Genomic DNA, 12,105 nt, shown 5'->3' on the forward strand with positions numbered 1-12,105 from the left:
GAGACCTGTAGATACAAATCAAAGGGTAGTTGGGGCATGAGGGGCCTTTTGCTAGAGGAAAGGATCCCATCACGTTTTAAGTTTCCTGAATGATTAATTTTTTTGTGTGTCTTTCATTTTGGGTCTTTGACACACATGACACCTCATATTTGGGCCCTGCAGGTTGAGGGGTACAGAAGAGAAGGAAGGAACAGGACAGATGTATATGTTTGTGCGTACGCGCACACACACACTTTCTAAATGTTTCTAAATAAGGAGGCAGTTGTGTATTAATTCACTGTTTTTGCAGTTATTTATTCCCTTTAAAGTGTAGCTGTAGCATTTCAGCTGGGAAAACACACACCGTGTTGTACAGCCAAGTCCTACGTTTACATTTGTTATGAAGCTAACATAACTCAAAGGCTTCTTGACCACAACCAATTGCACCTTCCCAACAAATTTCTAAATACCTCAGAACAATGATACGTACAAATACAGCTCTGGCAGTTCTATACATAATGAAATCACAGTTTGAAATGATATATGTGTATGGACAAGGCTGTGCTTGGATTTAATTTGTAACACTGAGCATTTTAGTCCCATCATTTTAATACGCTGCTCTTCTTAAAGTACCTTGCACATTTTGGTCTTCCTAAACAAAACAAAAAGCGGGGGGTGAGTAATCAGTGGCTTAATTTAAAATATCGCTTAGTATTTATGAGCTCTGTAACTTCCGACATTACCTATATACAATACAATGCTAGTGATCATATTACCGACAGAATGCAACGTGCTTGCATTTTAATTATGTAACGCTGAAGACCCATAAAGTAGGCAGCAAAGATCAAACCTGGGACCTCTGGAGCTGACTGGCACGTGTCTGTTCTCCAAAGCTGTAGCAGGCTTATGGATCTCTAGGTGGCCTAGCCACCACTGGAGGGGGACAGAGTGCCACTTCTAGCAAGCAGGGGCTACAATCCCATATACGTTTCTCAGTGTTTTTAAGTTCTAATTGACTCAGTGCAAAGGCACCTTGTTTAAGTTATATATTTGGTACTTTTATTTTTGCATCAGATGTACTTATTGCTTTAAATGGTTCCAAACCACTGAGGCTTGTGCCTTCAGTCCTTACAGAGGTAAAGCACCCACAGAGGGTGAGACATCACAAATTTACCGACCTCAAACCCAACTGGAGGTTCGCTGCTGATGGCAGCGGGAACAGACCCTCAAATTCCACACACACCCCTCCTCATACAAGTACATGAATGTCCATGGGATTCTGTGCCTGGAGTGAACAGGGTTTGGGCCAAAGGGCCTTGTCTGTGGCCTCCCCCCAGCACAGAGTATTTTAGCTTTATCTTTGCTGTAGAACGTAGCACCAAAAGAATTCTAGCACCAGCTCAGAGACTGGCATTTCCTCCCTAGCATTATTATTGTGTTATTTCTATGACTGTAACACCGCGAGGTCCCAACGGAGATCAGCATCCCATTGTGCTAGGGCACTGTATAAACATACAGCAAGAGTCAGTCCTGCCTTGAAGAGCTTACAGTCTAAATTAACTAGACAGACAAAGCCTAGAGAATAAGATTCTTGTTGTTCCTATTTCACAGATAGGGGAACTAAGGCACAGAGAGATTAAGTGACTTGTCAAAGGAAGTTTGTGGCAGAGGCAGGACGTGAACCCAGATGTCCTCAGTCTCTGCACCACAAGGTTCATATTTCTCTTGAAAGTATAGGAGAAGGTCTCCATCTCAAACCACAAATGGAGTTTACCTCCTTCCGCTATTATTCTCTCAATTGGTACAAATGAAACACAGAATTGTCTTGATAAAAGCTCTGTGGCTGATAGGCATTCACTTCACTTGAAAATGGCCGTATCCTGGAGCTGATGGTCGTGTATCAGTTCACAAGAGCGTCTTTCAGCCATTGATGTAAACAATGCGTCACGTCCACTGCCAACAGTTCATTCTGGCATCTCTAATGTTTAGCTAATCACACTATGAAAAAAAGTTAAACAAATGCACCCTAGAGCATGATTCTGGTTGTTTTATATCCTTTGATCATTTTGCCTGGTCCCTCTCTTTGCCACTGAAAGTGTCTAGGAGAATATGTTATGGTGCACTATATGTAAGTGTGTGTGTATATATCCACAAACAAGGGCCCGGGGTTATGTACATGGTTTTACAGATTGGCCTGAATCAGAACACTGGATTCAAACTCTCTCAGACTTGGAAAAGTTTAGCTCCTGATCTTCACTTCACAGCTCAGGTACATCTAGCGTGAGGGATGACCTGGAAGCCCAGCCACAAACCTCTTCATCCCTTGGAGCCCTTTGGATCAGGGTTCAATTTCTTGGCCACGCTGCATTATAGCACCATAAATCTTTTATGGTGCATTATGGAGTTTTAAGTGGAAAAAAGCATGATCATGTGGGTCTGGTACGAAGGTTCATGAGCACTGATTTGGAATGATTGGCACAACTCACACCTGCCCCCCCGTCTCCCCCAGACAGCAGCCCTTGCAGTCACTGAGTTCTAGGACTTCGACATTCCTTGGTTCCTGGACGTTTCATGAGGTGGGGGTGGGGATGGAGGGGTAGAGTGGCTCTTTGCATCTGCTCCCCAGCTAGTGCACCCATGCAGGAGTCAGGTGCTCCTGGGGCTGGAGACTCAGAGCTAGAAATGCCACAGCTGCACCACTACAAACACTGCCTATGCTGCCGGGAGGGGTTGTCCCATCGGCACAGCGAATCCAACTCCCCGACAGGTGAAGTCTGGAGGAATGGACAAATTCTACACTGGGGGGTTAGGTCAGCATAACGCCGCTCGGGGGGGGTGGATTTTTCACACCCCTGAGCAACACAGTTAAGCCAACAATTTTCTAGTGTAGACCAGGCCTCAGTGAAACCTCAGAAAGAACTAATAGAGGGGTCTATAAATTAAAGAATGATTGACTGCTAAGGAAAACAGAGATTGGGGCTAATCCTCACCTCCTGATACAAATGTATGGACCAAATCCTTAACTCTTTACCCTGGCAGAATGCCTATTGCAGGCCAATGAGAGTTTTCCAGGATATTGGTTAAGTAAAAGGAAGTGCATCAGGATTTAGCCCAGTGGTAAGTGAAAAGCCAGCAGCAGCAAGTCAGCTGGTGTAGCTTGTTATAGCTCCATCCATCGAGCTGCAGGATCTGCCCCAACAGCTCTGGTTGGGATTTGCAGTGGGTTGGGGGCCAGATTTTGTTTAAAGGTATTTTGCTGCCTAGCTCCCATTATTTAAAAGCCTCTCAATATAGTGGGATAAACAAAGGAGACTTAACTCTGACTTTGAGAAACAAATGTTACATTGGCACTGGATGGAAGATTCTCCTTTATTTTAAAACCTCTGTAAAATCAGAGCAGTGGTTCATTCCAGCATTCGGCCAATTTAATTCGCTATTTCAGAGTAATCGTGGTAATGTGCCAAGTCAGCAAAGATGTCATTGGGGTTCTTGCAACTCAGGTTGCAAAAGCAGGCGTTGATCCACAAGATTTTCCGGAAAAATCCAGTTCCATCCGGGCACTCAAACCTCACTTCAATAGTCTTCGACTTGTACGGAGAGCAGCACCTGTTGTCTGTGCAGACGCCACAGTATTTTGGCCGGTATGTACTTTTGCTCACACAGCCCGATATGGTGTAGTTCATTGGTTCATCTGCCCTATACACGGCCAAGCATTTCTTCCCAGGCTAGATTGAGAGAGAGGACAGAAAGAGAGGCAAAGGTTAATTTTCATTGCTGGGTGCTCCCAGATGCTACTTTGTCCCACGTATGCAGCACTTCCCTGAGGGTGGCAGTAAAGATGGTCAAAAACGGAAAACAATTAGTGAAAAATGTTGATATTTCCAAATGGTTTCAAATTCACAGGATTGAAAACAAGTTTGCATTTCAAATATGTTTTTAAAAAAATTCCATTTTTTAAAATTTATTTTTCTCACCCATTCCCCCAGAGAGTGATTAAAATGAATAATGCCTATGGTCCATTTCTTTTAGTTTTTTCATTTTTCCCCCTTCCTTTTTCCACTCTAATTTTTCCAAACTTCTCCTACTTTGGAAAAGTGACCATTTTTTGTTTTTGTTGTTTTTGTTTCTCAGACACTTTTCCAAAGTTGGAGACATTTTGAGAAGGAAAAGGAAAACACGAAGAGACAAAAAACACCTCAATGCTCCTCATTTTGAAAATTTTTCTGCTTTTGAAAAAGCAAATTTTGAGTCAAAGCTAAACAAGCATTTGTTTCATTTCAGATTTTCCCACAGAAAACAATTGAAAAATTTAGTCAAATGATCTTTTCTCATGAAAAAACTAGCTTTTGATAAAAAGCAATGGGAAAATTTCTTGTACTGATAAATTTCTACAAACTCTAATTAGAAGTCCTTGCCTGCCATGTGAGGTTAGCATTACCACACCAAATACCACCCTATGCAGAGAGCCAACAGCCTTTAAGTGCTGCATAAACCCTTATTTCAGCATATGACATAGGTACTTGCCGATGGTTACATGTTTTTTGCAACATTTCTCAAGGAAAAAAAAATACATATTTTGTTTCAAGCCGTTTTAAGGCCCCAAAATCTAGCTGCTCAAAAGTTGTTCACAAAATGGCAATTTTTGCCTTGGAGCATAAAAATCTTTTCATGTGTTATTGCAAAGACAAATCTTCAGTGATGAAATGCTGACCTTTTCTGCTGAAAACTAGGGCCGTACCTCTCGTGTGTGGAAAAAAATATTCACTGCTCGTTTTGATTTTCACAACACAGAAAAATCAAAGTAAAATGTAAAATCCCCTCTAATTTCAAGGATTTTTAACTCCATCGCCACCCCCCCCCCACACACACACACTTTCTCACAGAATATTCCACACACCTGTCTCCTGTAGGTGCTGCAGATTTACATGCATGGACTTGCAAACTCACTCGTGGCAGGCTGGTTGCTTCCAAACAGCAGAGTTTACACCAGTGGTTCTCAACCTATTTACTATTGTGGGCCACACATGTAGATGTCTTTGTTCTTTGTGGGCTGCACCCACACAATATATATACTACTTGTATGGCCCCGAGGATGTCACATGGGCCTCAGCTGGGTGCTGATTGGGCCGCAAGTCGCCCATGGGCTGTGGGTTGAGAACCACTGTTTTACACCTACAGAGAGCACTGCTTCATCACTTTCCGGCTAGCCCAGTCATGGGCACATCTGAACGAGTGGCTGGTATGCTGCTGTCATCTGTAGGGAGCTCCTGGCGGGAAGTAAAGCAATCTTCCCACAGTGGGAGTTATTTCCATCCTGCAATGGAAGAATAGGGTCCCTACTGGTCCAGGGAGGAGAAATTACACCTATCTGCACTGGCCAGACTTTATTTATGCCACAGGCTGCAATTGCTAATCAGCAGGTCAGTGTTTTCTTATTTCCCATCCCATTCATTGTCAGAAGATCCACCTTATTACACTCTCCAACACGTAGCTCTCAGTGCCCTGCACCTGGGCAGAGAGGGGCAACCAATCAGCAAACTAAAAGGCGAGCTGTGAAATGGGCCCACCTTAATGTGTTTGTTTATATCCACCTCACAGGGCCGCATGTTGCAGAGGCGACTCTCTTTCATGAGCTGGCACTGGTCGTTGTCATTGGAAATTCTCATTGATATCCCCAGCCCGCAGGTTTTCGAGCAGGGGCTCCAGGATGAGGTGTGAATAATGCAGTTCTTCTGCCAGGATTCATTCTCTCCTTCATAAGCTATAGACCAAAGTCATATGACATCATTTTACCCCACAAACATAATTTCTAAGGCTCATTCTAACTGCCAGGCCAATACACTGAATGACAATTAAATCAAATGGAAAGGGCTCCATTTTCCTGCTTAGCTCTGTTCGTTCATCCCATGCGACCTCCTAGATTGTGACCTCTTTGGGACAGGGGTTGCCTCCTTTATTTGTCTGTATAGTACCTAGCACAATGGGGCCCTGGTCTTAGACTGGGGCTCCCATATTCTACCACAATATGAACAATTAACAATGGAAACATGTACCAGTCACTGTAGGAGTGAGATGAGATTTGAGTTTATTGTGAAAGTTTATTTCTGTACTGATTCAGCTGACTCAGGGAATGGTCCACAGTCCTTGTGGAGGGCTGGAGTAGCCCAGAGCCTTTCATTTGTAGATAGGGATGAGGGAATAGTCCACAGAGAACTCAGAAGGCACTCAGATTGACGGTGGGGTCAGGGTTTAATGTATTCACAACCCTTAGCTCAGGTTTCCACGCAGTTTGCAGAACTTGGGCTGGTCTTACCTGTAATTCAGTACAGCCTCCAGGTCCCAACAGAGAGAGAAGCCCCATTGTGCTAGGTGTTATACAAACATAAAGTAAGAGACAGTCCCTGCCCTGATGAATGTATATTCTAGATAGACAAGACAGATAAAGGCTGTATTAGGAGAACTAAGTGACTTGCCCAAGGCCACACAATGAGTCGGACAGAGGCAGGATTTGAACCCAGATCTGGAGACCCATCCAGAACCTAAGTTACACTTTTTTGGGGTTCAAGGTTGTTTGATGAAGAGGAAAGATTTCCCAGTGTTTAGGACACTAGTCTAATCCATAGGAAACCTGGACTCAAGTCCTTGCTGCACCACAGACTTCCTGTGTGACCTTCAGCAAGTCCCTTAGCTTCTCTGTGCCTCAGTTCTCCATCCGTACAATGGGGATAATAGCACTATGCTACCTCACCAGGTGTTATAAGGATAAATACACTACTAAAGACTGTGAAGCATCCAGCTGCCATGGTAACAGGGATTATCAGTACCTAAAGTAGCTTTGGGCAGTCACCTCTCTGCCTGTTTTCTCAGCTACCATGCTTTAGCTAGGGCTCATACAATCCAACCTTTTATGGCAGGATGTTCCATACACTCCAGAGAGAAGGTTAGTCAGACATGGTGATGTTGCAGTGCAGTGGGAGTGCGTCACAGCTACCCTGCTGCATGCGTCAGGGTCAATCGGAGGCGGGGAGCCCCGTGTTGTATTTTAGACCCACCCTGTCCCGAAGTCTGGGGGAGGAGTTCAGATTATGGGGGGTAGGCCACTATAGTGATAGGCACCAATCCCCACCCAGACTGTCTCAAAATTCAGGGCTGCATGGCTGCGGAATGGGCCTGTTTCTGGGTATGTCTACACTGGCGTGGGAGGCGTAATTTCTGATCGAGCTAGTGTGCTAAGAATCAGCGTGCAGCCATGGCAGCGCGAGCGGCAGGAGGGGCTAGTCGCATGTGTACGATTCTGTCTGAGACCCGACGCCCCTGTGTTGATAAACTCTTGCATGCTAACTCTAAGCCTGAATGTGACATGGGCAGAGCTAAATGAGGAAGCAGCCCATGGCACTTTCCCAGTGCTAGAAGTCTTAGCTTCAGTGACAGCTCCCCCCTTCCCCTCCCCCCTCTTTTGCTGTGGTTAATGCAATTGTCAGGAGCACTTGGGCATTTTGCAGAAACCTGTCCAGCAGCTCTGCTACAGGGTTTGACCACAGCAGTGGCCTGCATGTAACCCACTCTGCAGGGTGAGTTACACAGCGCTCTCTCTGCTGCCTGATTCACAGGGGATTGGAGTCTGCTGCAGCTGCCAGCTAGGGGGACTTAATTTTTTAGCTCAAGCTGCAGAGGCTGACACTTTAGCTCTGGCAGTCCCGGGTTCAATTCCCCGTGACGATCAAGGCGATGCCCATTACCCACACACACACTCTACCTGCAGAGGAGATATGTCGTGGAGATGTCTTCCTGATCTTCTTTGAGTCATCACAGATCCACTGCTCGCAGCACTTGCCTGCTATCTTAACTTGCTTTGGGTTCGGGCACCAGACGAGTGGGGGGCGTGAGTTGGTGCACAATGGCAGACAGCCCACAGCCCCATTAATGCATGTGCAATTGTACTTGCAATTGGGCTGGAAGGTCTCTCCGTTCTTATACCGGATTCCGTTAAGGACACAGCCCACGCCCATAATTTCTAAAACGGGGAGAGCAAGAGAGAGATCGAGAGAGAGACAACACCACAAAAATCATGAACGGTATTCAGAATAGCTAGTTTCTTTAATGGGGAACTCCCCACACTGACAGGGCCAAAATTTAAGTGCCAGCACCATTCTGCTGCAGAACAAAGCAGGTCCATATAATTTTAGGCCTTATCATCACTAATAGGGTAGCTCCCCCTTATGAAGCACAGCTGTGGCAGTTTCCTTCTTAGAGGTCTGAAGAATATATTTTATTCCTTGTTGGATCTGCCAGGAGTCACACATGCATCCACGGAGCTTTTCATTGAGTTTCAAGTTCCCCTTACAAACAAGCAAACAGACACAAAAGGACTGTAATAATGATCCAGGGAATTGCAGCTTATGACTGCAAAGCTTATGACTGTTGATTGCTCGATTATTTTATACGACTTGAAGGAATTCCCAGCCTGAGAGCCAGGAACAATAGAACTACTGAGTTTTACCTGGCCTCATGAATGCTCCACGCAACTCTTACACAAACAAATCAACACGGGTGCTCTTTGAAACAGGGCTTGTGAGCCTTTGGGGCAAAGTTCTGAGTTCGCAATGAAAAGCAGACTTAGGCACGTTATGGGAGCTCTCATTCTGTAATGAAGGCTAGCTCTACAAGGCTCTGATTGGAATCAATTGGCAGTCAGGGGCTTGTAATATAGTAGCAAGTTAAAGCTGCAATTTCATAATTAGTCAAAGGGAAGCAGTGTGCTACATAAAGCATTGCCATCCCCCTTCTATTCTCTTCATTAATGAAGATGTTCTTGCACTGGAACGATCACAAAGTTTTAAGGTTGGTTAAAGAGGGGCCTGAACCAAACCTCACTTCAACTGCCAGGTGATTTGAAACTTTAGATTCACATTTTGCAAAAGCCTCTTATTTTTAGAATGGATTGAACAAAATCCCTGAATCCAACTCCCGCCCCAATTTGAGTTGTTTGAAATCCAAATGCAGATTCAAGATGCTGGGTCCTGTGCCCACCTGCAGTTGTGAAGAGGGTGTTTCTGAGTGAGGGCACAGAGGCAAAACTCAGCCAGAGAATTCCAGTGATACGCTGCAATCCTTGCATACACACTATCGGGAAGCAAGTCCGTGGTTTCAATTTGCTGGGGGGATTTGTTGCAAACATTTCCCCCGCATGATTTATGCAGGCTCACACTGCCTTGTACCCCTCACACGGAGAGTTTCATTTGGAGTTATCCCAAAGCTCAAACAGAAAAACCCATCCAAACCCTCAGAAGCTTGAAGGTTTTGACTTGAAACCACATGCAGTCACTGCGTTTTCCATAGGTTTCACCCCAAACCTCAAACTCATCCCAACACCTGTATATCTCCTTCAGGTGTTATATTATTAGAAGATTATACTATATACATTGGATGGACAGGACCAGATGCATAATACTCTCAATGAGCAGGGACAGATGCTGCTGCTGAATAAGGAGCTCTGCATGGCCTTTACATATAAGGGCCAGTTCCTGGAACGTGCTGAGTGCGTTCAGTCCCCGAGGCCCCAAGTCCTCTGCAGGATCGGTCCCGAAGTGTATTCGCTGAAATGCATGGAGAATGGGTAGACAATCCCAAATAAGGAAGCAAGTGCCTTGAGAGCAGGGAAGGAGCCTGAAAGGAGTGTGAAGGTGAAAGGGGTGTGAAGTGTCACATGAGAAACTGCTGTGTCCTAATTGACTTGGTCAGCAGGACACCCCTAACCTCCCTCTACCTGGCCAGCCTCAGAGTTTTCAGGGTCCCTTGCGAGACTTGAGCTGGGACCTCAAGCTGCTGAGGGTGAGGAATCAGGCCAAGAGATGACTGCCTCTCTGATCCTCTTGGCAGGGCAGCAGGCTGCATTCTCCTTTGGGCCCCCGTGGCAGGGATGAGTGGTGGGTCTCCCTATGGCCCACCGTCCCAAGCATGCGCCTGTATTGCTTTGGTCTGAAGCCAGCCATGTGTATCTGCCAGCCAGTCAAGACATCTTCCCTGCCTACTCAACACACTGAGCGTCACCTACTGTTCCAGGGAATGGAGGAGCATACAGCTGTAAATCGGAGGGTAGGACTGGGCCTCCAGCTGCGGTGTCCTTCTTACTCCTGGCCACAGCCAACTCAAAGAGCAAGACCCCTACAGTCACCTCTCAACTGACTAACAGGCTGGAGAACCAGCAGATCTTTTTCAGGGGCAGGGGGAATGGAAGGTTTACAGTCAAGTATATCTTGACTTTAGTAAGTCTTTTGATACTGTCTCGCGTGACCTGCTCATAACAAACTAGGCAGCATTGATGGAGCTACTATAAGGTGGGTGCATAACTGGTTGGAAAACCATTCCCAGAGAGTAGTTATCAAGCTGGAAGGCCATATCGAGTGGGGTCCTGCAGGGGTTGGTCCTGAGTCTGGTTCTGTTCATAGAATCATAGAATATCAGGGTTGGTGCCTCAGGAGGTCATCTAGTCCAACCCCCTGCTCAAAGCAGGACCGATCCCCAATTAAATCATCCCAGCCAGGGCTTTGTCAAGCCTGACCTTAAAAACTTCTAGGGAAGGAGATTCCACACCTCCCTAGGTAACGCATTCCAGTGTTTCATCACCCTCCTAGTGAAAAAGTTTTTCCTAATATCCAACCTAAATCTCCCCCACTGCAACTTGAGATCATTACTCCTTGTTCTGTCATCTGCTACCACTGAGAACAGTCTAGAGCCATCCTCTTTGGAACCCCCTTTCAGGTAGTTGAAAGCAGCTATCAAATCCCCCCTCATTCTTCTCTTCGGAGACTAAACATCCCCAGTTCCCTCAGCCTCTCCTCATAACTCATGTGTTCCAGTCCCCTACTCATTTTTGTTGCCCTCTGCTGGACTCTTTCCAATTTTTCAACATCCTTCTTGTAGCGTGGGGCCCAAAACCGGACACAGTACTCCAGATGAGGCCTCACCAGTGTCGAATAGAGGGGAACGATCACGTCCCTTGATCTGCTGGCAATGCCCCTACTTATACATCCCAAAATGCCATTGGCCTTCTTGGCAACAAGGGCACACTGTTGACTCATATCCAGCTTCTTGTCCACTGTAACCCCTAGGTCCTTTTCTGCAGAACTGCTGCCGAGCCATTCGGTCCGTAGTCTGTAGCGGTGCATGGGATTCTTCCGTCCTAAGTGCAGGACTCTGCACTCGTCCTTTTTGAATCTCATAAGATTGCTTTTGGCCCAATCCTCCAATTTGTCTAGGTCCCTCTGTATCCTATCCCTACCCTCCAGTGTATCTACCTCTCCTCCCAGTTTAGTGTCATTTGCAAACTTGATGAGGGTGCAATCCACACCATCCTCCAGATCAGATCATTTATGAAGATATTGAACAAAACCGGCCCCAGGACCAACCCTTGGGGCACTCCACTTGATACCGGCTGTCAACTAGATATGGAGCCATTGATCACTACCCGTTGAGCCCGACAATCTAGCCAGCTTTCTATCCACCTTATAGTCCATTCATCCAACCCATACTTCTTTAACTTGCTGGCAAGAATACTGTGGGAGACCGTGTCAAAAGCTTTGCTAAAGTCAGGGAACAACATGTCCGCTGCTTTCCCTTCATCCACAGAGCCAGTTGTCTCGTCATAGAAGGCAATTAGATTAGTCAAGCATGACTTGCCCTTGGTGAATCCATGCTGACAGTTCCTGATCACTTTCCTCTCCTCTAAGTGCTTCAGCATTGATTCCTTGAGGACCTACTCCATGATTTTTCCAGGGACTGAGGTGAGGCTGACTGGTCTGTAGTTCCCAGGATCCTCCTTCTTCCCTTTTTTAAAGATGGGCACTACATTAGCCTTTTTCCAGTCATCCGGGACCTCCCCCGATCGCATGAGTTTTCAAAGATAATGGCCAATGGCTCTGCAATCACATCCGCCAACTCCTTTAGCACTCTCAGATGCAACGCATCCGGCCCCATGGACTTGTGCACGTCCAGCTTTTCTAAATAGTCCCAAACCACTTCTTTCTCCACAGAGGACTGGTCACCTCCTCCCCATGCTGTGCTGCCCAGTGCAGTAGTCTGGGAGATGACCTTTTTCGTGAAGACAGAGGCAAAAAAAGCATTGAG

The 12,105-nt window shown here is 46.0% G+C and overlaps 1 protein-coding gene across 2 annotated transcripts in view; it reads right to left on the reverse strand.

Annotated features, from left to right (window-relative positions):
* Positions 1 to 273: 273 nt before the first annotated feature.
* CCN4 (cellular communication network factor 4) overlaps positions 274 to 12,105 on the reverse strand; it is a 55,186-nt gene continuing 43,354 nt past the window's right edge. For both annotated transcript variants that reach the window (XM_084619109.1, XM_084619110.1), the window contains 3 exons: positions 7,736 to 7,993; positions 5,547 to 5,740; positions 274 to 3,704 (listed from right to left, as the gene is read on the reverse strand). In XM_084619109.1, the coding sequence (XP_084475235.1) occupies positions 3,405 to 3,704; positions 5,547 to 5,740; positions 7,736 to 7,993 (752 nt within the window). In that variant the 3' untranslated portion in view covers positions 274 to 3,404. The remainder of the gene's footprint in view (positions 3,705 to 5,546; positions 5,741 to 7,735; positions 7,994 to 12,105) is intronic.

Source organism: Lepidochelys olivacea (genome assembly GCF_965140295.1).
Source record: "Lepidochelys olivacea isolate rLepOli2 genome assembly, chromosome: 2".
Taxonomy (NCBI): domain Eukaryota; kingdom Metazoa; phylum Chordata; order Testudines; family Cheloniidae; genus Lepidochelys; species Lepidochelys olivacea.